At 44.9% G+C, this 24,811-nt stretch overlaps 1 protein-coding gene across 4 annotated transcripts; it reads left to right on the top strand.

Annotated features, from left to right (window-relative positions):
• Window positions 1–356: 356 nt before the first annotated feature.
• Window positions 357–24,811, top strand: LOC121570525 (plexin domain-containing protein 1-like). Of its 4 annotated transcripts, none has more exons than XM_041881995.2 (14): window positions 357–491; window positions 14,151–14,302; window positions 19,590–19,733; window positions 19,826–19,895; window positions 20,079–20,201; window positions 20,293–20,411; window positions 20,537–20,636; window positions 20,745–20,837; window positions 21,003–21,084; window positions 21,158–21,218; window positions 21,337–21,463; window positions 21,744–21,779; window positions 23,454–23,611; window positions 23,738–24,811. In XM_041881995.2, exons 1-14 carry the CDS (start codon window positions 416–418, stop codon window positions 23,801–23,803), a joined length of 1,407 nt encoding a protein of 468 aa, XP_041737929.2. In that variant the 5' UTR covers window positions 357–415; the 3' UTR covers window positions 23,804–24,811. The 4 variants fall into 4 exon arrangements, with proteins under 4 accessions (XP_041737929.2, XP_041737930.2, XP_041737927.2 ...); XM_041881996.2 differs by having other exon boundaries at window positions 23,454–23,623; window positions 23,736–24,811; XM_041881993.2 differs by having other exon boundaries at window positions 20,745–21,084.

The following is a 24,811-nucleotide window of genomic DNA, read 5'->3' as shown; positions in this document are numbered from 1 at the left end:
CTACTATTGAGTTCCCTCAGAGAGAGGGCTCCACTGTGATTCCAGATGATTTCACCACAATCCCAGTCAAAAGAGACAGAGAGTGGGGCACAGCAAAGCAAAGAATATTGATAGAAAACACGAGAGAGGCAGGACATGCAGGGAGAGAGAGAGAACACTTTCATCTCCTCAGCTGCTACGCCTTATCATCCCTCTGTCTTTGTAATCACCACGGCAACAGAAGAACAGCATTGAGAGTGTGTTGTAGAGAGAGAGAGAGAGTGTGTAAGTGGAGAGAGCATGTGAGGGAGGGAGGGACAGGGAGCTACAGGGTGACTGGGACCAGGAGAAACCCTGTTGTTGAAAGAGAAGAGAGGGAGAAGAAGGGAGGAAGAGAGAGTGAAAGAGCTGTGTGTTTTTGTTGTTGCTGAACAACATGTGTCTCAGTGCACTGCTACTCATCTGCCTCTCCCAGACAGAGTTGGGGAGAGTTTGGGCTCAGCAACAAACAGGTAAGCTTTCCTTCTCCCCTACCTCTCCTGTGTTTTCCATCCTGATTCTCTTTTCTCACTGTACTTCATCACCTTTATTCACCGGTTGTCTCCTCCCTCCTTCACTTGTCTTTTCCCCATGCATCACTCTCTTCACACCACAGGAGGTTGGTGGCATCTTAATTGGGGAGGATGGGCTTGTGGTAATGGCTGGAGTGGAATTAGTGGAATGGTATCAAATAAATAAATCAAACACATTGTTTCCATGTGTTTGATGCCATTCCATATGCTCCGTTCCAGCCAATATTATGAGCCGTCCTCCCCTCAGCAGCCTCCATTGCTTCGCACAGCCTCTCTTCAGGTCACTCAGGTGTTGTACTTTCTGCCATACAATATCACCTCATCCAGGCTCTTCTCTCCCTTTTTCATCCCAGAATCATCCTTTATTTACATAATATATGCCATTTACATCTGTCCACCTCTCTCTCTCTCTCTCCCTTTTATGGCTCTCACACTTCCATCCTAAGATGTGACAGCAATTTATGATCACCTGGAATAATAACAACTTTTGTATTTAACATAAAAAAGCTGTGTGTGTTATGGCATTCTTTTTTGTTGTTGATATCTCATGGCTTCAATGACCTACGTACAGATGTCTTTGAAGACACTGTTTTTCCTCATGTACTTATACATGGAAAACCGTGCAGGTTCACGATTGTGTTTGGAAATGGGCATACCCTTAAACTTGTTGTTTGTGCAGAAAAGTTAGTGACCTAGTTTGCAATGAAAGTGTAACCATAAAAAACACCATATTCCAGAAACGCGCAAATGACTCAGAATAACAACCCACAAAACAGCAGATTTGGACATGTTTATCCCTGCCTCTCTGCTAGCCTAAAAGTCAGGCAGTCCAGGGTGGGAAAGGAGAGGGGAACTGATAGAGAGAAAACTGTTGAGGAATGCAGGCCAAAAGGTGGTAGCTTGAAAGTGATGAATTGTGTGTGTTTGGGGTGTAATAAAGCCTTTTATTAGAGATTGAGAAATTCAATTTGTCTCCACCACTGTCCCACCACCGCACTCCTAAAGGGCAATTCTGCCACTTTTCAACCTTATATTTATTATCTCCAGCGCCATATCAGCGTCTACATACGTGTTAACATCACGTTTCTATATGTGGTTAAAAAGATAAGAAAGGTCCTAAAATATGGTTATCTGTGACATCACGGTGTAGGATTAAATTAAACAAAATAAAACAGTGAATTTAAAAACCTTGTTTGTAGCCAGAGGGAGGGTATTTTCTTGCTCCCCATGTCACTGTGAAACCTCATAGTGTTTGAAAATCACAGTTTTTAACATTTACATTACATTTACATTTTAGTCATTTAGCAGACGCTCTTATCCAGAGCGACTTACAGTTAGTGAATACATATTTTTTTATATATATATTTTTTTTTATACTGGCCCCCCGTGGGAATTGAACCCACAACCCTGGCGTTGCAAACGCCATGCTCTATCAACTGAGCTACATCCCTGCCGGCCATTCCCTCCCCTACCCTGGACGACGCTGGGCCAATTGTGCGCCGCCCATGAGTCTCCTGGTCGCGGCCGGCGGCGACAGAGCCTGGATTCGAACCAGGATCTCTAGTGGCACAGTTAGCACTGCGATGCAGTGCCTTAGACCACTGCGCCACTCAGGAGTTTTAACATGTTTAAACTTTTGATGATGTCATCGGCTAGAACTTTTTAACTTTATATTTTTCTTCTACAAAGTGTAGAAATGCACCATTTTCACATATGTAGACAACGGTATTGTGCTGGAAATAATGAAAATGAGGTTGAAATTGCCCTTTAATGATTATTTGGCAGAGTTAAAGTGATTTTCTGGATGATGAGTTTGTGATGTTGGCATTGGGGAATAAGACAGGATTCAGCCCTGATCTTCATTGAGATGCCTGACAGTTCGGTATGGGCTTTGTCTTATCATACAATGAAAACCAGAATTAATTCCTTTACCTCATCCACTAAGAGATTGGGTTTCACCATAACAGAGGAAGATTGAGGTCATCACTGCTCTCTTGTTTTCATAGAAGAGATCTTGGTGTTTTTTCAGAATATAAAATCTCTTGTTTCAGCATAACGCCTGCTACCTTATCAGCTTTATCATGTACGTTTTTGTGCTTTATGCCACCCACCAAGTCTTATTTGACTGATATTAGTAATGTGTCCAAGTTATAATGTGAGGACAATTTGCTTGATTAGCTGCATGCAAGGTTTTCAGACTCTTCACAGTCGCTTTCTGTTGGCAGTCTGGATGGTGGTTGTTCCTCTTGTGGGTCTGACCCTACAATTACCACTGCAGCTGTACTGACTGGGTGTGCATGCAGTATGTGTCAGTGTAAAGCAGGGATGGGCAACTGGCTGCCTGCGGGCCCCCTTTTTGTAGGCCCGTGGAACTCAGTCGGGGTCTCAATTTACTGTTGAGAGTTACTATAATAGAATACACAAGGTGTAAAACTGCAAACGTTTCTCTCCGCCCCATGGAAAAATGAGTAGAATTGCATGAAATGAGTTATAAAATTGCAAAATCATCTCTACGCCCCAAGGAAAAATGTGCAGAATTGCAGGAAATGAACTTCAGAACCACAAGCCAGATGCATCCCATTCTCATTCCCTGATACTATCTACCACATTCAAAACAACAACAGCTCTTCACTGAGCTAAATTAATTGCTTTTCGTGTTCATCTTACACAGCATAAAATTAGATTCTTTTTTTTCTTCTTTTTTACATGCAGTGTAAAAAAGCTGTATGAAATAGGATCAAGTGGAGCTACCCCTCGAGAGCTACAGTGGGGGGAAAAAGTATTTAGTCAGCCACCATTTGTGCAAGTTCTCCCACTTAAAAAGATGAGAGAGGCCTGTAATTTTCATCATAGGTATACGTCAACTATGACGGACAAAATGAGAAAAAAATATCCAGAAAATCACATTGTAGGATTTTTAATGAATTTATTTGCAAATCATGGTGGAAAATAAGTATTTGGTCAATAACAAAAGTTTCTCAATACTTTGTTATATACCCTTTGTTGGCAATGACACAGGTCAAACGTTTTCTGTAAGTCTTCACAAGGTTTTCACACACTGTTGCTGCTATTTTGGCCCATTCCTCCATGCAGATCTCCTCTAGAGCAGTGATGTTTTGGGGCTGTCGCTGGGCAACACGGACTTTCAACTCCCCTCCAAAGATTTTCTATGGGGTTGAGATCTGGAGACTGGCTAGGCCACTCCAGGACCTTGAAATGCTTCTTACGAAGCCACTCCTTCGTTGCCCGGGCGGTGTGTTTGGGATCATTGTCATGCTGAAAGACCCAGCCACGTTTCATCTTCAATGCCCTTGCTGATGGAAGGAGGGTTTCACTCAAAATCTCACGATACATGGCCCCATTCATTCTTTCCTTTACACGGATCAGTCGTCCTGGTCCCTTTGCAGAAAAACAGCCCCAAAGCATGATGTTTCCACCCCCATGCTTCACAGTAGGTATGGTGTTCTTTGGATGCAACTCAGCATTCTTTGTCCTCCAAACACGATGAGTTGAATTTTTACCAAAAAGTTCTATTTTGGTTTCATCTGACCATATGACATTCTCCCAATCCTCTTCTGGATCATCCAAATGCACTCTAGCAAACTTCAGATGGGCCTGGACATGTACTGGCTTAAGCAGGGGGACACGTCTGGCACTGCAGGATTTGAGTCCCTGGCGGCGTAGTGTGTTACTGATGGTAGGCTTTGTTACTTTGGTCCCAGCTCTCTGCAGGTCATTCACTAGGTCCCCCCGTGTGGTTCTGGGATTTTTGCTCACCGTTCTTGTGATCATTTTGACCCCACGGAGTGAGATCTTGCGTGGAGCCCCAGATCGAGGAGATTATCAGTGGTCTTGTATGTCTTCCATTTCCTAATAATTGCTCCCACAGTTGATTTCTTCAAACCAAGCTGCTTACCTATTGCAGATTTAGTCTTCCCAGCCTGGTGCAGGTCTACAATTTTGTTTCTGGTGTCCTTTGACAGCTCTTTGGTCTTGGCCATAGTGGAGTTTGGAGTGTGACTGTTTGAGGTTGTGGACAGGTGTCTTTTATACTGATAACAAGTTCAAACAGGTGCCATTAATACAGGTAACGAGTGGAGGACAGAGGAGCCTCTTAAGGAAGAAGTTACAGGTCTGTGAGAGCCAGAAATCTTGCTTGTTTGTAGGTGACCAAATACTTATTTTCCACCATAATTTGGAAATAAATTCATTAAAAATCCTACAATGTGATTTTCTGGATTGTTTTCCCTCAATTTGTCTGTCATAGTTGATGTGTACCTATGATGAAAGTTACAGGCCTCTCTCATCTTTTTAAGTGGGAGAACTTGCACAATTGGTGGCTGACTAAATACTTTTCTCCCCCACTGTATCTGCAGCATCTAAAGCAGATTATGAAAACACAGTTTGAGGGATGAAAATGAATTGTGAGGCTGCTGACCTCAGAGCTTGGCTCTCTGTTCTTTGTCCTGTTGAGAATTTCACATAACAAATGACTTGTGTCTGGTCCAGCCATACTGGGGCCAAGCCTGAACAGAAAAAAAAATGAAAGGATGAATCTGGATATACTAAATATTTGTATGACTGACATCCATAGATGTGATTTCACTGTCGTGGATATTTTGATCTGCAACAGCAACTGCAAGGGCCATTGTGACATCTATACAGACACGTCTGGCAAGTTTCAAGAGAACAGAAGGATCTGTGAAGTAGGGATAGTGAGGCAGGGAGGGAGACAAAGAACCTAAATTCCTAAAGGGCAATTCTGCCACTTTTCAACCTTATATTTATTATCTCCAGCGCCATATCAGCGTCTACATACGTGTTAACGTCACGTTTCTATATGTGGTTAAAAAGATAAGAAAGGTCCTAAAATATGGTTATCTGTGACATCACGGTGTAGGATTAAATTAACAAAATAAAACATTGAATTTCAAAATCTTGTTTCTAGCCAGAGGGAGGGCATTTTCTTGTTTTGTATGTGTGTGTGAGCAAATTAAGTGTGTGTGCTGGAATGTCAGTGTGAGTGTGTGTGTGTCAGTGTGTAGAGTCCTGTGAGTGTGCATAGTCAGTGCAAAAATAAAAAAAGAAGGTATTCATATTCATATGATTGGCCACATTGAGTTGAACTGTGGAAGTAATGTGCCATCTGGCTGATCCTGAGCCAGCCCTAGCAGCCTCTCCCATGCAGGAAAGGGTGTGCCCTCTCGCCCTCGGTCGGACTGACCACTCACAGAAACAGGCCTGGAAATATGGGCTGAGTGGTTTCATAGCATTAGGGTTACTTTAGTGCTCAGGCCAGAAGACTGACTGTCTATCAGCCTATGAGCTGTAGTTTAAACTTTACCATGTTGTTTATGCCTGAGAGAGGGTGGGGCATAGTTTTTCTGCATACCTGACCTCTGTTTTAGACAATTAAAATCAAATGAAAGTAAATGAAAGCCTGAGGTATGTGACTAGGCGACAGTTGCCTGTGTTTAAGCTGGCCAGACACTCAGTGTGGGCCTTATATTCTAACAGAAGAGGTGTTTATGTTATAATGGTATTCTCACTTGTCATATCCTATTTCTCCTCTGTCATCAGGCATTCCAGTACATCAGTGGTTCCCAGACTGTGGGGCTGGGGGTCAGTTGGGCTTTCAACTTACTCTTAACAGTTGAAATAGTACAATGCACCAATTTTGGTAGTGCATCTGCAGTTTTCCTCTTGTCATGTCACTCATTGCAGACCTTAGAGAGATATTTATAACTTTTCAGAAGTGTCCAGATCAACTAGCCCATGTCAGCTAAAACATTTTAGGTCGATTTTTTACCCATTGATTTTGTTGTAATGTTTGAGTTACTCAGATATCACATGAACACACTACAGGATGTTCGCCAATGATGGAAGGGGGGCCCCGAGTAAAAAAGTTTAGGAGCCACTGCAATAAATTATATATCACCCCTGCTTGCTGATTTTAAAAACAGACATTCTCGAACACTATAGTCACACATGCCTGATTCTTCGAACTGGTTCTGTATGTTCTCTCTCTCCCACCTGGGGAGATGACCCTGGATTGGAGTACTGTGCTGAAACTGAGTTCACAAGAGAATTGAATATTGTAGCCATAGAAATAGAATGGTCACTTACAGTTGAAGTCGGAATTTTACATACACTTAGGTTGGAGTCATTAAAACTTGTTTTTCAACCACTCCACAAATGTCTTGTTAACAAACTATAGTTTTGGCAAGTCGGTTAGGACATCTACTTTGTGCATGACACAAGTAATTTTTCCAACAATTGTTTACAGACAGATTATTTCACTTATAATTCACTGTTTCACAATTCCAGTGGGTCAGAAGTTTACATACACTAAGTTGACTGTGCCTTTAAATAGCTTGGAAAATTCCAGAAAATGATGTCATGGCTTTAGAAGCTTCTGATAGGCTAATTGACATAATTTGAGTCAATTGGAGGTGTACCTGTGGATGTATTTCAAGGCCTACCTTCAAACTCAGTGCATCTTTGCTTGACATCATGGGAAAATCAAAAGAAACCAGCCAAGACCTCAGAAAAAACATTGAGACCTCCACAAGTCTGGTTCATCCTTGGGAGCAATTTCCAAACGACTGAAGGTACCACATTCATCTGTACAAACAATAGTACGCAAGTATAAACACCATGGGACCACGCAGCCGTCATACCGCTCAGGAAGGAGACGCGTTCTGTCTCCTAAAGATTAACTTACTTTGGTGCGAAAAGTGCAAATCAATCCCAGAACAACAGCAAAGGACCTTGTGAAGATGCTGGAGGAAACAGGTACAAAAGTATCTATATCCACAGTAAAACGAGTCCTATATTGACATAACCTGAAAGGCCACTCAGCAAGGAAGAAGCCGCTGCTCCAAAACCACCATAAAAAAGCCAGACTACGGTTTTCAACTGCACATGGGGACAAAGATCGTACTTTTTGGAGAAATGTCCTCTGGTCTGATGAAACAAAAATAGAACTGTTTGGCCATAATGACCATTGTTATGTTTGGAGGAAAAAGGGGAAAGCTTGCAAGCCGAAGAACACCATCCCAACCGTTTAGAACGGGGGTGGCAGCATCGTGCTGTGGGGGTGCTTTGCTGCAAGAGGGACTGGTGCACTTCACAAAATAGATGGCATCATGAGGAAGGAAAATTATGTGGATATATTGAAGCAATATCTCAAGACATCAGTCAGGAAGTTAAAGCTTGGTCGCAAATGGGTCTTCCAAATGGACAATGACCCCAAGCATGCTTCCAAAGTTGTGGCAAAATGTCTTAAGGACAACAAAGTCAAGGTATTGGAGTGGCCATCACAAAGCCCTGACCTCAATCCTATAGAAAATGTGTCGGCAGAACTGAAAAAGCGTGTGCGAGCATAGAGGCCTACAAACCTGACTCAGTTACACCAGCTCTGTCAGGAGGAATAGGCCAAAATTCACCGAACTTATTGTGGGAAGCTTTTGGAAGGCTACCTGAAATGTTTGACCCAAGTTAAACAATTTAAAGGCAATGGTACCAAATACTAATTGAGTGTATGTAAAGTTCTGACCCACTGGGAATGTGATGAAAGAAATAAAAGCTGAAATAATTCTCTCTACTATTATTCTTTTTCACATTCTTAAAATAAAGTGGTGATCCTAAATGACCTAAGACAGGGAATTTTTACTCTGATTAAATGTCAGGAATTGTGAAAAACTGAGTTTAAATGTATTTGGCTAAAGTGTATGTAAACTTCTGACTTATAATACTAATATGCCATTTAGCAGATGCTTTTATCCAAAGCGACTTACAGTCATGTGTGCATACATTTTTATGTATGAGTGGTCCCGGGGATCGAACCCACTACCCTGGCGTTACAAGCGCCATGCTCTCCCAATTGCGCTACAGATGTATGTTTTACATCACCAACCATACCACACCTCACTTCCCCAGAAACATGCTGCAGTGCTGGCAAACGCACATGTCTATGGGGAAAACGTGACACCAAAGAACCAATTAGACTTTTTATATTTTCTTTTGCAAGACGGTCCTGTACTTTTCCTCAAAAAGAAGCGCAAGGCTACAAAACAAATCTAGGACCAAATCTCCCTTGTGAAACTACCCACTATCACAGGCCTCTCACACTCTTTTAGAATTTGAATTGTGCTTTAGTCCCCTCCATTTCCCCCTTCACAGCCCTCTATATACTCCTTATCTCAACTTGAAGCCTCTTGATGTATTTAATTGGTCTCCCCCTGCTCTGGGTATAACAGTCTGAAGGGTTATGGCATATAATTACTAGCCTTGGTGCCAGTCTGTTTGTTTCTGCTCGCTTCCCAAGCAGGCAGTAGGTAGCCTAGCGGTTAAGAGTGTTGGGCCAGTAACTGAAAGGTCGCTGGTTCAAATACCCAAGCTGACTAGGTGAAATATCTGCCGATGTGCCCATGAGCAAGGCACATAGACCCTCATTTTCTTCTGTAAGTGGCACTGGATAAGAGTGTCTACTAAATTATGTAAATGTAACGCCTTATGGAATTGTCATGCCAAACATACGTTTGTCTTGACAATGGAGTAGGCAAAAGCACAAACAGATCAGGGACCAGGCTATAGAATGCACAGGAATTTCACTTAAACAGTGATTTACAGGATGCTCTACCAATTGAGCTACAGAGGACCAATGCATTTCTATCTGCTGCTATGTTTTACATAACATAAGAGGCCTTGAGCACCTTATAACAACGACCACCTTGTCTTTTATGCAGTCTGTTTTCCAAAGCCAATCTCCATATTCAGCAGTCATATTTCATTGATGCTGTAATGAAAAAAAAGATAGCACATCAATGAGAAATATCATATTCGGAATGTGTGCAAATGTAGGACAAAATTAGTCCTTATGTGTTCAACAGTTATGGGTGGTGCCAGTTCAGTTAACACATTGCTAGTAATACTTGTCTGTGGCCGTGGTTTGATGAGGGTTTTGGATTAGAATATCACTCATCGCTGGTGAAGTGATCACTAGAACCACATTTTGGAGTGTTGTGAATGAATGCACTTTCATGGCTTGAGCAGCTGGCCTGTGTTTTCCCTCAGTCCCTTATTCTACTAATTTTAGGGTGTGAGTTATGCCAATTTAACCAATAAATTGTATCACCAACACCTACTTTATGTAGTCCATCCACCCACACAAAACGCTTGAGGCCACCATAAATCAGATCATTGCCAACACACATTCCGCTTGCAGGTTATTTCAGTGTTTGGTTTATATGCTAACCTCTGGCTTCTTTTTAGGTTTGTCACAGAGTCAAACCACAAGGACAGAAACTGCTGGCTAGTGTTAGACTAGCACCAGATTATTCATTTACGGTTAACTATACCTAAACGTTCTGAAGAGTTTAAACGAATGAAGTGATTTGATTCCGAAAAGGGCACTAGTGATATACAATGCATGCCTGTGCCAGCCAGGGTTGATTCCACCCAGTTAGTGCAACAACAAAAAAAATCTGCTAACAAAAACGGCTGTGTTCTGAGTCGGAGTTCTATCACACGTCATCAGAGAATAACGAACATCCCTCTCTCTCTAATCTAGCACACAAATTCAAACGTGACCAGACTGCAAACTATATTACCGGTAAAAGATAATTGAAAATGTTTGAGCGCGGGCTTTCGACCAGGATCATAGTTTAGATCCGCCAGTTACCCAGCTCAGTTTGTTCTGCTCAACAACAGTTTTTTCCAGAGAAAATCACCAGAGCAGCAGAGACGAACTCTTCGTGGCAGCCATGCTGACCACGGCATGTTCATGGTGATTCCACCGGGAAGAGTGAGCATCACAGAGTGAATCTCTATGCTTTTTTGTATGCCATATGCCTACCGATATTCGAACACTTCCTGTCGTCTATTGAAAGCAAGATACAAAACAGTAAACGTATATAGTACAGGAAGGCGCCCACATTTAGGGTTAGAAGAGACACTCCGTAAAAAAAAAGCGTGTGCGGTAACATTTATATAGTAACTGTGACGTCATGAACACACCCCCTCTTTCAGAGTCGGACGAAATATTCCTAAAAGTTGCGCAACATTGAAGCTGTCTGGATCGAGCAGGCAAATTCACCAGAAAAAATCTCATAGTGTAATGATGACGTTGATAATAACTGAGATGTACTGTATGATGATAATAGACAAAATAGTCTCATGTAGTTAACAAAAAAAATAGTATTCAAAGTTGACCTTACCACATGATTTATCTTCTGATAAAAAAAAAAAATATGTAGCAACTAGGAGTCTAGCTTTAAAAGGATGGTTCACTCAAAACTTATATTTTAGTATTTTGATCATTAGTGCAATTAATACAATCCCCCCAAAAAGTGCATGTCAGCAGTCAAGTTTTCAAGATAAAGCTTGATAGACAAGTTTATCTCGCAACTGTATTCTATACAGAAATGCACATTAAAATATTGAATGCATGTACAATGTTCTGTGCACATAAAACACAACACTGCTGACATAAAACGAGAAGGCTTAGATGTTGCAAACAATCCTAGCCAGCATCTGTATGACACTGGATGGCGAAAGGCCAGCAGAACTAGCAATGGAATGTAGCTAGCATAGACAACAACATCTCCAGCACCACTCATGTCAAACACCTCCTGACATAGCTAGATGAACTGCCAACTAACCATCTCAATAACTCACAAGCAATGCAGGGCCAGGCTAACCAAACCACATAAAAAATGACAGCAACAGATCATGACCAGACTGCACTGAGAAATGTCCCGAACCCAACAAAACACTCCCTGCTTCCCGCACTCTGCTCAAAGTACTTTAGAAGAAAACCAACCAGACGCAACTAAACAAAATGTCCAGTTGGGGGCACTACATCACAATGTGCATACAAAATCAGAATGAAGCTACCGCCACAAATAGACAAATAAAAACAGATGAAATCGTATATGCGTTCTTGTTGAATCGGTAATTTCCTGACACAAAATCTCTATGCGGCTGCGGCCTGAAAGGCAGAATAACCAGATGTATTGTGGCCTCAAGCAGAGTGATGTGGGGACATGTGTTATCTGAGAACCAGAGGTCCTCAGAGATTTGTCCCTCCTAATCCCACATGATCTCAAATTCACATTGAGTTATTTGTTTGGATAATGTTTAGCAGAATGTTGTGGAACATATGCTGTATTGTAAGTAGCTTTGGGAACTGCTCACAACTTTGGATCCAAGAGACAGAACATTGCAGCCCATGGGATATGCAAGACAATGATAGGAGGAGGAGAGAAAAGCAAAGTGCCAGTCTAGTTTGTTGTATTGTGATTTTATGTGTGTGTGCATGCGTGTGTGTGTGTGTGGGGTGTGTGTGCATGCGTGTGTGCGGGTGCATGGGTGGGTGCGTGCTTGCATGTGCAGGTGTAGGAACTCTGAAAAAAGGAGTTCAAAAGTTGAAATGCATGCCAGCATTCACTCATGGCCAGAGATATGTTCATGCTTTGTTCACTTTCAGCCCACAATATCCAAACCATTGCATTGAGTAGTACACACTCAGTTCAGGGCTATGCAGTAACCTATAGCCAGTGTTGGGGAGTAGTAAACTACATGTAGTTCAACTAGTAATTTAATTACATTTTGCAGTAGCTTGGTGGTAGTTGAACTACATTCTAATCTAGGTGGTGTTTTCAGTAGTTAATTACATTTAGCAGTAGCTTGGTGGTAGTTGAACTACATTCTAATCCAGGTGGTGTTTTCAGTAGTTAATTACATTTAGCAGTAGCTTGGCGGTAGTTGAAATACATTCTAATCTAGGTGGTGTTTTCAGTAGTTAATTACATTTTGCAGTAGCTTGGTGGTAGTTGAACTACATTCTAATCCAGGTGGTGTTTTCAGTAGTTAATTACATTTAGCAGTAGCTTGGCGGTAGTTGAAATACATTCTAATCTAGGTGGTGTTTTCAGTAGTTAAATACATTTTGCAATAGCTTGGTGGTAGTTGAACTACATTCTAATCTAGGTGGTGTTTTCCATAGATGCAAATAGAAAATATGGGTAGGCAAGAATTTCCTTTATTTTTCAGCATCAGACCTGCCTAATTCTCACTTGAAACTGTTTTTGTGTTTAATGGGCTAAATTAAACATTCTGTTGACATCTGACTACAGAGTGATCAGTTCTTGCAATTTGTAGTCCATGACATTTCAGATTTAGATGTGATCATTTATCACAAAGTAGTTTGGATTTAGTGAACTACAGTGGGGGAAAAAGTATTTAGTCAGCCACCAATTGTGCAAGTTCTCCCACTTAAAAAGATGAGAGAGGCCTGTAATTTTCATCATAGGTACACGTCAACTATGACAGACGAATTGAGATATTTCTTCTCCAGAAAATCACATTGTAGGATTTTTAATGAATTTATTTGCAAATTATGGTGGAAAATAAGTATTTGGTCACCTACAAACAAGCAAGATTTCTGGCTCTCACAGACCTGTAACTTCTTCTTTAAGAGGCTCCTCTGTCCTCCACTCGTTACCTGTATTAATGGCACCTGTTTGAACTTGTTATCAGTATAAAATACACCTGTCCACAACCACAAACAGTCACACTCCAAACTCCACTATGGCCAAGACCAAAGAGCTGTCAAAGGACACCAGAAACAAAATTGTAGACCTGCACCAGGCTGGGAAGACTGATCCACGCAAGATCTCACCCCGTGGGGTCAAAATGATCACAAGAACGGTGAGCAAAAATCCCAGAACCACACAGGGGGACCTAGTGAATGACCTGCAGAGAGCTGGGACCAAAGTAACAAAGCCTACCATCAGTAACACACTACGCCGCCAGGGACTCAAATCCTGCAGTGCCAGACGTGTCCCCCTGCTTAAGCCAGTACATGTCCAGGCCCGTCTGAAGTTTGCTAGAGTGCATTTGGATGATCCAGAAGAGGATTGGGAGAATGTCATATGGTCAGATGAAACCAAAATAGAACTTTTTGGTAAAAACTCAACTCGTCGTGTTTGGAGGACAAAGAATGCTGAGTTGCATCCAAAGAACACCATACCTACTGTAAAACATGGGGGTGGAAACATCATGCTTTGGGGCTGTTTTTCTGCAAAGGGACCAGGACGACTGATCTCTGTAAAGGAAAGAATGAATGGGGCCATGTATCGTGAGATTTTGAGTGAAAACCTCCTTCCATCAGCAAGGGCATTGAAGATGAAACGTGGCTGGGTCTTTCAGCATGACAATGATCCCAAACACACGAAACGAAGGAGTGGCTTCGTAAGAAGCATTTCAAGGTCCTGGAGTGGCCTAGCCAGTCTCCAGATCTCAACCCCATAGAAAATCTTTGGAGGGAGTTGAAAGTTTGACCTGTGTCATTGCCAACAAAGGGTATATAGCAAAGTATTGAGAAACTTTTGTTATTGACCAAATACTTATTTTCCACCATAATTTGTAAGGGTAGCTTTAGTGTAGCTTAACTTCGTCCAGTGAGAAGTAATTGGTAGCTTGGTTACATATCTTCAGAGTAGCTTGTTTATAATTGACAGAGGGGGTTCAAACATGGATCTTCTGACTGACACTGACTTGATCTGTGTCACTGACTCACTGTGTTTTGGACAGAGATGCGGTATCATGTGAATGGACAGCGGCATGAGAAGCCATCACACAGGACCCCCAGAGAGCCGAGGCTGGGTTATGCCAGGGTGGCTAGGGAGGTACTGGGAGGAGGACTGACCATCGACACCCTACCAGACAACATGACACACTTAGTGGTGAGTGGCGCTGGGGCAGTGGTCCAACAACACACTAGTGATGTGTATATACAGTATGTCAATGGGAGATTCGCTTGTTCCAGTTGTGGTGGTAGAATACTGATCCCTGCTGGCCTTATACAAAACAAATCAATGTTGAACTGCATTAGACTGCAGAGGGTATATTGAAAATGAGTTGAACAATGTAGACCAAATCAAATTGCAATGAATAATTTCAACCTTGCTGCTGAAATTTGCAGTCCAAGACATTCAAGGATATCCTAAGGTTTCTAAAAGCGTATCCCCTTAACTTATTTAGTATGCACCCTGCATTCTTTATATTTGTCACGACTTCCGCCGAAGTTGGTGCCTCTCCTTGTTCGGGCGGCGTTCGGCGGTCGTTGTCACCGGCTTTCTAGCTGCCACCGATCTACGTTTTTTTCTCCATTTGTTTTGTCTTGATTGTACACACCTGGTTCCCATTACATTATATTATTTCCATATTTAACCCTCTGGTTCCCACATGGTTTTGTGTGTGTTTGTTCTTTGTTTTGTGTCAAAAACTTATGTGAGCTGGTGTGTTTTTCCTGCGTGGAAATTAGCGTTGTTTATTTTTCGAGTAAGTACGTCGTTTACTCAGTTCTGTGTCCTGCGCCTGACTCCGTCCTACCGCTGCACATTGACACTTGACAGAAACACACACCACATATGGAGTCAGCAGGTGCATCCAGTCCTCCGGTACCAGTGGAGGAGCGCGTCCAGCCGCACACGACGATGCTCCAGAATCTTGGCACAGCCATGGATCGCGTGTTGCAGACCATGGAGCGATGGGAGAGAGGGGGTTTTCCCACAACCCCATCAACTTCAGATCAACCCACACCGATGTCCACCCCTCTGTCACCTGGACCCAGTGGGATTTGGCTCTCGCTCTCGAGAGCATATGATGGGACGGCTGCCGGGTGCCAGGGGTTCCTGCTCCAGGTGGAGCTCTACCTGGTGACTATCCACCCGGCTCCCTCGGGATACGAGAGCGTGTCCAACCTCATCTCCTGTCTGTCGGGGAGAGCGCTTGAGTGGGCCAACGCCAAATGGGGAGGAATAGACGCAGCGTTGGTTCGGTATGAGGATTTCACCCGCCGCTTCTGGGCGGTTTTCGATCATCCACCTGAGGGGAGAGCGGCGGGGGAACGCTTGCTCCACCTCAGACAGGGGAAGAGGAGCGCACAGGACTTCGCACTGGACTTCAGGACCTTGGCTGCCAGCGCGGGATGGAATGAGAGGGCCCTGATCGACCATTACCGGTGTAGTCTACGTGAGGACGTTCGTCGGGAGCTGGCATGCAGGGACACCACCCTTACCCTCGACCAGCTGGTGGATTTATCTATACGGCTGGATAACCTGTTGGCCACCCGCGGACGTCCGGGTCAGGGTCCGTCCATTCCATTCCCCAGCACCCCCGACCCTACACCTATGGAGCTCGGAGGTGCTGCTCCTAGGGTGACCGGAGGGGGGGCCGTTTCCTGCACCAACTGTGGCTGCAGAGGGCACACTGCTGGTCGGTGCTGGGGAGGTTCCCCAGAGAGTTGAGGCAGCAGGCAGGGCACTGGTGGATCATCCCAGGTGAGTAGGCACCCGACTCACCCAGAGCTCTCTGTTGCGCACATGTGTGTATGCATAGAATTTCCTGAGTTTTCCCCGTCTTCCCAGCATAAGGCGCTAGTAGATTCAGGCGCAGCTGGGAACTTTATTGACCGTTCATTTGCACGTAGATTAGGGATCCCTATTGTTCCTGTCTTCCCTGTACATGCCTTAGATAGTCGTCCTTTAGGGTTGGGCCTGATTAGGGAGGTCACAGCTCCACTATGTATGAAAACGCAGGAGAGTCATGAGGAGAGAATTAGTCTCTTCCTGATCGATTCTCCTGCGTTTCCTGTGGTGTTGGGGCTTCCCTGGTTGGCCTCTCATGACCCCACTATTTCGTGGCAACAGAGGGCTCTCAAAGGATGGTCACATCAGTGCTCAGGGAGGTGTGTAGGTGTTTACATAGGTGCAACTACGGTGGAGAGTCCAAACCAGGTCTCCACTATGCACATTCCCCCCGAATATGCCGATTTGGCTGTCGCCTTCTGTAAAAAGAAGGTGACTCAACTACCACCCCATCGACAGGGGGATTGTGCGATAAATCTCCAGGTAGGCGCAGCACTTCCCAGGAGTCACGTGTATCCTCTGTCTCAGGAAGAGACGGCAGCTATGGAAACGTATGTCTCCGAATCTCTGGGACAGGGATACATTCGGCCTTCCACTTCACCTGCCTCCTCAAGTTTCTTTTTTGTGAAGAAGAAGGATGGAGGTTTACGCCCGTGCATTGACTATCGAGGTCTAAATCAGATCACTGTGAAGTACAGTTTCCCATTGCCTCTCATCGCCAGTGTGACAGAGTCATTGCACAGGGCGCACTTCTTCACCAAATTGGATCTCAGGAGCGCTTACAACCTGGTGCGTATTCGGGAGGGGGATGAGTGGAAGACGGCATTTAGTACCACCTCTGGTAGACGAGATTTTCAGGGACCTGGACGGGCAGGGTGTAGTGGTGTATATAGATGACATTCTAATATACTCCGCTACACGCGCCGAGCATGTTTCCCTGGTGCACAAGGTGCTTGGTCGACTGTTGGAGCATGACTTGTACGTCAAGGCTGAGAAATGTCTGTTCTTCCAATAGTCCGTCTCCTTCCTAGGGTACCGCCTGTCCGCGTCAGGGGTGGAGATGGAGAATGACCACATTTCAGCCGTGCGTAATTGGCCGACTCCAACCACGGTAAATGAGGTGCAGCGGTTCTTAGGGTTTGCCAACTACTACCAGAGGTTTTTCCAGGGCTTTGGTCAGGTAGCGGCTCCCATTACCTCCTTGCTAAAGGGGGGACCGGTGCGACTGCAGTGGTCAGCTGGGGCGGACAGGGCTTTTGGTCACCTGAAGGCTCTGTTTACCTCGGCTCCCGTGCTGGCTCATCCTGATCCCTCCTTGGCATTCATAGTAGAGGTGGACGCGTCCGAGGCTGGGATAGGAGCTGTGCTGTCTCAGCGCTCGGGTACGCCACCAAAGCTCCGCCCCTGTGCTTTCTTTTCGAAGAAGCTCAGCCCGGCGGAGCAAAACTATGATGTGGAGGACCGGGAGCTGTTAGCTGTTATCAGGGCTCTGAAGGCGTGGAGGCATTGGCTTGAGGGGGCTAAACATCCTTTCCTCATTTGAACTGACCACCGCAATCTGGAGTACATCCGGGCGGCGAGGAGACTGAACCCTCGCCAGGCAAGGTGGGCCATGTTTTTCACCCGTTTTGTTTTCACCCTATCCTACAGACCAGGTTCCCAGAACGCTAAGGCAGACGCACTGTCCCGGAGGAGCGGTCCATGGATCCCACTCCCATACTTCCGGCTTCTTGCCTGGTGGAACCGGTGGTATGGGAGGTTGATGCGGACATCGAGCGGGCATTACGTACGGAGCCCACTCCCACCCAGTGTCCAGTTGGGCGTCTGTACGTTCCATCTGATGTCCGTGATCGATTGATCTGTTGGGCCCACACGTCACCCTCCTCTGGTCATCCTGGCATCGGTTGGACAGTGCGCTGTCTTAGTGGGAAGTACTGGTGGCCCACTTTAGCTAAGGTCGTGAGGGTTTATGTTTCCTCCTGCTCGGTGTGTGCCCAGTGCAAGGCACCTAGACACCTGCCCAGAGGGAAATTACAACCCCTACCCGTTCCACAACGGCCGTGGTCACACCTATCGGTGGACTTCGTGACGGATCTTCCTCCGTCACAAGGTAACACCACGATCCTGGTCGTTGTGGATCGGTTTTCTATGTCCTGCCGTCTCCTTCCTTTTCCCGGTCTCCCTAATGCCCTACAGACTGCGGAGGCCCTGTTTACCCATGTCTTCCGGCACTACGGGGTGCCTGAGGATATAGTGTCTGATCGGGGTCCCCAGTTCACATCGAGGGTCTGGAGGGCATTCATGGAACGTCTGGGGGTCTCGGTCAGCCTGACCTCAGGTTTTCACCCCGAGAGTAATGGGCAGGTGGAGAGAGTTAACCAGGATGTGGGTAGGTTTATGCGGTCCTATTGCCAGGACCGGCCGGGGGAGTGGGCGGCTTTCATCCCCTGGGCAGAGATGGCCCAAAACTCCCTCTGCCACTCCTCCACTAACTTGTCTCCATTTCAGTGTGTACTAGGTTATCAGCCGGTCCTGGCACCATGGCATCAGAGCCAGATCGAGGCACCTGCGGTGGATGAATGGTTTCGGCGCTCGGAGGAGACATGGGACGCTGCCCATGTGCGCCTGCAACGGGCCATCAGGCGACAGAAGGCGAGCGCCGACCGCCACCACAGTAAGGCCCCAGTGTATGCACCGGGGGACCGGGTCTGGCTCTCGACCTGAAACCTGCCCCTTCGCCTGCCCTGCCGGAAGCTGGGTCCGCGGTTTGTGGGGCCATTTAAAGTCCTGAGGAGACTGAACGAGGTATGCTATAGGTTACAGCTCCCCCCTGATTACCGTATTAACCCCTCGTTCCATGTGTCTCTGGGTGCCGGTGATGCTGGGTGCCGGTGGAGGACTTCCTGGACCCTTGCTTACTGCAGGAATTTAACAGTCGGATCGTCCTGCGCCTCGTCCTCCGGGTCGTCCCCGAGGCCGGTGTCGGCGCGCTGCTGGAGCCGCGCGTCAAGTGGCGGGGTACTGTTACGACTTCCGCCGAAGTTGGTGCCTCTCCTTGTTCGGGTGGCGTTCGGCGGTCGTTGTCACCGGCTTTCTAGCTGCCACTGATCTACGTTTCTTCTTCCATTTGTTTTGTCTTGATTGTACACACCTGGTTCCCATTACATTATATTATTTCCCTATTTAACCCTCTGGTTCCCACATGGTTTTGTGCGTGTTTGTTCTTTGTTTTGTGTCTAAGACTTATGTGAGCTGGTGTGTTTTCCATGCGTGGAAATTAGTGTTGTTTATTTACGAGTAAGTACGTTGTTTACTCAGTTCTGTGTCCTGCGCCTGACTCCGTCCTACCCCTGCACATTGACACAATATTTAGTACCCCTCTCTTGGTAAACTACTATGTAATATACTGGAGACTGGAACTCAATGTAGAGCGTGTGTTTGTTTGTTTATTATGGGCTTGCATTCAAATGTTGCTTTCATTGTTAACCCTGTTGTTCATTATAACATCTCATCTCCACCTCCTCTCACACCATTATTTTATTTCTCCCATCCCATCCCTCAACTTCTCCTCTTGCCCTCACCTCTACTGTTTCTATAACAGGAGGACGCTGGTAGGTATTACACATGGCGTAGTTTTGGCCCTGATGACCAGCGCACAGATGAACTCTGGGTAGATCTAAACGACCTAGAGCATGGCCAAGTCAGAATGCATGGAATTTTGTCCAATACACACAGACAGGCTGCGGTGAGTTATACACACAGATACACACACACACACACGCGCGCGCACGCACGCACATTTAATTTCCCTCCCTATCTCTCTTCCTCGTTTTCCAGAAGGTTGCCCTCTCGTTTGACTTCCCCTTCTACGGACATTACTTGAGGCAGATTACCATAGCAACAGGAGGTACATTTCATTATTCTTCCGACACATGGCAAGTTGTTCAAACTCAGATGGAGCCACTTATCATATTTCTTCCTTTATACTCCCTGCTTGTTACTTACATTAAGCCTAGAAGGAATTAAATGTAACTACCAGTTGCCACTTGCCATGCATCTCCATAGAACCCTGACCTCTGACCTTCCCCAGGGTTTATTTTCATGGGAGAGGTCACACACCGCATGCTGACAGCAACACAGTACATCGCCCCCCTCATGGCCAACTTTGACCCCAGCTTTTCCAAGGAGTCTACTGTGCAGTACCTGGACAATGGTGAGCCATAGAGTAACATTCAGACAGCTCTTGTTATTTGACTTTTGACCCTTGGTTGACCTCTGTGTGACCTGTCCTGTACTGACCCCAGGTGAGGTGTTTGTGGTGCAGTGGGAGCGGGTGAGACTCCATGGGAGGGAGGCAGAGGGGGCATACACCTTCCAGGCTGCCCTGCACCTCACAGGGACCATCACCTTCAGCTACAGAGATGTGAGCGAGACTTACAACATGCACACTTATGAACGTCTCTGATTTTAATGTATTCCATCTAAACACAGTCACACTTTTCTGTTTCTCTGCCCATTTTTCTCTACCTGTCTCTCTCACTCTTTCAGATACCTTTGCCAGTGGAGGTGATAAGTTCTGCTGAGCACCAAGTGAAGACAGGGTTATCAGATGCATTCATGGTGAACCTGCCTTCCACTCAATCCTCAGGTTAGCAGCAAGGGGTTCCCTAACCCTAACCAACAGTTATCCAGGTAGGCAAGTCTTTGATGTCAAAGACTTTTGCTAAAATTACCTGAAACGATATGTCTCACATAGATGCCCAACGTCGGCTCTACGAGTACCATCGGGTGGACATCGATACAACTAAGATCACCAACAACTCTGCCTTTGAGTTCACTGCATTGCCTAGTAAGCAGCTAAAATCTATCCCTCATACAGGCCTCTCAGATATTTCATCCTCAATAACCAGTCACAGGCACAGCTTAGAGATCTTTATAATGTTAATGCCAATGCCAATCATGTCGCTACAGAATCAAAACCCAGGTCAATCTGTCTCTCCCTCCCTCTGTCCAGCCTGTCTGCAGCATGACAGCTGTGAACTCTGCCTCTTGTCCAACCTAACCTCTGGCTGTACCTGGTGCAATGTCCTCCAGAGGTGAGCAGGAGAGGAGTGTATCTGAATAAAGGAGTCCTTGTTTCTTTGTGTTTGACATCTGTGTCTGTTTCAGGTGCTCAGATGGAATGGACAGACACAGGCAGGAGTGGCTGGACTACGCCTGTTCAGAAGAGGTACAATTGGACAATGTCAATGAACGTTCACATACTTTACATGTACTGTACATCAAATGTAAATCACAGTCTAAGCTTCCTCTGTTAAAACCACAATTCTCATCCATTATATGGACAGGCCGAAGATGTCACCTGTGAGGATTATTCCAGGGGGGGACCAGACAGCTCCATTGACCCTTCAGTTCCCTCAGACTCTGAGGTCACCACTCCCCTGGGGTCCCTACTAGAAGGCCCTGCCACGGAGAGTAAGTCAAGGGTGTAAATGAGTGTGCCTGGGCAGGTTTATATCGGAGTATCAGAGTTCAACTGTGCATGCAGCAGTGTTAAACAGAGCAAGAACAATGATGCCATAGTAATCATCTAGTGCTCAGTGTCTCTCTTTAGCCAGTGCCTACAGTAATCTGAGTGTTCTTGGAACATGCAAAGAAATTGCACAGAAATTGAGTTCAGGAAAATAACAATGGAAGCAGTTTGAGTCCTAACTGCTCAATATTCAAATGGCTCCTACATTTGATCTTCCTGCAGATGACACCAAACATGTGATTCTATACAATGGTAAAGGTGGGTGGATCTTTATTCACTTTGAATTGTGTACAGTGAGGGAAAAAAGTATTTGATCCCCTGCTGATTTTGTACGTTTGCCCACTGACAAAGAAATTATCAGTCTATAATTTTAATGGTAGGTTTATTTGAAGACAGAATAACAACAAAAAAATCCAGAAAAACGCATGTAAAAAATGTTATAAATTGATTTGCATTTTAATGAGGGAAATAAGTATTTGACCCCCTCTCAATCAGAAAGATTTCTGGCTCCCAGGTGTCTTTTATACAGGTAACGAGCTGAGATTAGGAGCACACTCTTAATGGGAGTGCTCCTAATCTCAGCTTGTTACCTGTATAAAAGACACCTGTCCACAGAAGCAATCAATCAATCAGATTCCAAACTCTCCACCATGGCCAAGACCAAAGAGCTCTCCAAGGATGTCAGGGACAAGATTGTAGAGCTACACAAGGCTGGAATGGGCTACAAGACCATCGCCAAGCAGCTTGGTGAGAAGGTGACAACAGTTGGTGCGATTATTCGCAAATGGAAGAAACACAAAATAACTGTCAATCTCCCTCGGCCTGGGGCTCCATGCAAGATCTCACCCCGTGGAGTTGCAATGATCATGAGAACGGTGAGGAATCAGCCCAGAACTACACGGGAGGATCTTGTCAATGATCTCAAGGCAGCTGGGACCATAGTCACCAAGAAAACAATTGGTAACACACTACGCCGTGAAGGACTGAAATCCTGCAGCGCCCGCAAGGTCCCCCTGCTCAAGAAAGCACATATACATGCCCGTCTGAAGTTTGCCAATGAACATCTGAATGATTCAGAGGAGAACTGGGTGAAAGTGTTGTGGTCAGATGAGACCAAAATCGAGCTCTTTGGCATCAACTCAACTCGCCGTGTTTGGAGGAGGAGGAATGCTGCCTATGACCCCAAGAACACCATCCCCACCGTCAAACATGGAGGTGGGTACATTATGCTTTGGGGGTGTTTTTCTGCTAAGGGGACAGGACAACTTCACCGCATCACAGGGATGATGGACGGGGCCATGTACCGTCAAATCTTGGGTAAGAACCTCCTTCCCTCAGCCAGGGCATTGAAAATGGGTCGTGGATGAGAATTCCAGCATGACAATGACCCAAAACACATGGCCAAGGCAACAAAGGAGTGGCTCAAGAAGAAGCACATTAAGGTGCTGGAGTGGCCTAGCCAGTCTCCAGACCTTAATCCCATAGAAAATCTGTGGAGGGAGTTGAAGGTTCGAATTGCTAAACATCAGCCTCGAAACCTTAATGACTTGGAGAAGATCTGCAAAGAGGAGTGGAACAAAATCCCTCCTGAGATGTGTGCAAACCTGGTGGCCAACTACAAGAAACGTCTGACCTCTGTGATTGCCAACAAGGGTTTTGCCACCAAGTACTATGTCATGTTTTGCAGAAGGGTCAAATACTTATTTCCCTCATTAAAATGCAAATCAAATCATAACATTTTTTAAATGAGTTTTTCTGGATTTTTTTGTTGTTATTCTGTCTCTCACTGTTCAAATAAACCTACCATCAAAATGATAGACTGATCATGTCTTTGTCAGTGGGCAAACGTACAAAATCAGCAGGGGATCAAATACTTTTTTCGCTCACTGTATATGGAGCCATGATACAGGATTGTCTCTCTTTCCTGGTTAGATGTGAAGACAGGCCCCCAGAGACAACACGACGGGTCAGCTCACACAGGAGTTATAGCAGGTGTAGTAGCTGCATTGGTGCTACTCCTGGCTGTGACACTGCTGGCTCTTTACATCAACTCTCATCCTTCTGCTGCCTCACCCCTCTACTTCCTACAGGTTAGTAACACTATCAGGGCTCACATTCAGCCAGCTCTGTCAGTCTATGTCCTGCTAAATATAGACTTCTCCTCCCATTCTCTTTAACCTTTTAAAACAATGACCTGTATGATCTTATTTCAACAGCTACTGGCCATCCATGAAGTTCAGGAAGCAGGGATTCCACTCCAGCTACGCAGAGGTGGAGGTTGAAGGTCAAGAGAAGGAGGGCATCATGGAAGCTGGCCAGTGCTGACCGGACTGAGGAGCAACTGGATGATGAGGAGATTAAAATGAGTTTGTAGGAGAGGAAGGAGGGAGTTTAGAGTTACACACACATCCCTTACTCCATTACACAAATAATGTTTTTTTGTTCATTAATTTTTTTATATTCACCTCAATATAGTCCCTGTCTTTGTTGGCTAAAAAGTGGGTGGCATTTTTCATAATTTTTGGTGGACAGTCTCGAACTCTTCTCTTACACATCCTCAGGTATTAGGGAAAGGGACAAGGGAGAAGAGGCCACTTTTAGGCTTTGCTAGAATGTAAGTCGCTTTGGATAAAAGCGTCTGCTAAATGGCATATTATTATTATTATCATTATTATATATTATTATTATTATTAATGTCTTTGTTCATTATGGGTGTGGATGAGTTCCAAGTTTCTCAGCAGGTACGGATTGCTATCTCACCATTTACCACACACCTCCATGGGACATGTAACTGGAATAAACTGTGATACATTATGACTGTCAACATCCATGGACAAAACACTATAAAGGACTCTGTATCCCTGCACTTCCATGACAAGAACGAAGAGCAGTAGTGGATGTTTTTCAATGATCATCTCTGCAACTTCTTTTTTATTGTACAGTTCATGTTTGAATGTTTTGTACCTGTATAGCTTTTTATATATGCCAAGAATGTATTTCATAAATTGACCAGAGGCAATTCAATGACTTCAAAACAGCAGAGTGCTCTTCATACATGACCTTGACCTTCCAAATGTAATTAAAGTCAGATTGAGGATAATGTTTTGAAATATAGTACTTTGACAGAATAAAGGCATTTTAATGAATAATGTTTAATTGTAATGTCAATCAGAAAAGGAGAAACTCAAAGTGTATAATTTGTGCATCCTGACCAGTGAAACCAATTCTGATTTGCGACAGCAGATGTCACCCAAACCAAATGTATTTGCAACTTTCGTCCATGTAGTCCT

The sequence above is a fragment of the Coregonus clupeaformis genome, chromosome 30 (genome assembly GCF_020615455.1).
Source record: "Coregonus clupeaformis isolate EN_2021a chromosome 30, ASM2061545v1, whole genome shotgun sequence".
NCBI lineage: Eukaryota > Metazoa > Chordata > Actinopteri > Salmoniformes > Salmonidae > Coregonus > Coregonus clupeaformis.
This window is presented reverse-complemented; position numbering and strand designations above follow the sequence as displayed.

Bases quoted from the DNA above. Each gene is read 5' to 3' on its own strand.
- LOC121570525 (XM_041881993.2), top strand. From the start codon at position 416: ATGTGTCTCAGTGCACTGCTACTCATCTGCCTCTCCCAGACAGAGTTG. The intron at 19,896-20,078 runs GTACATTTCATT...GACCTTCCCCAG, and splicing joins GATTACCATAGCAACAGGAG to GGTTTATTTTCATGGGAGAG. The intron at 21,219-21,336 runs GTACAATTGGAC...TTATATGGACAG, and splicing joins ACTACGCCTGTTCAGAAGAG to GCCGAAGATGTCACCTGTGA.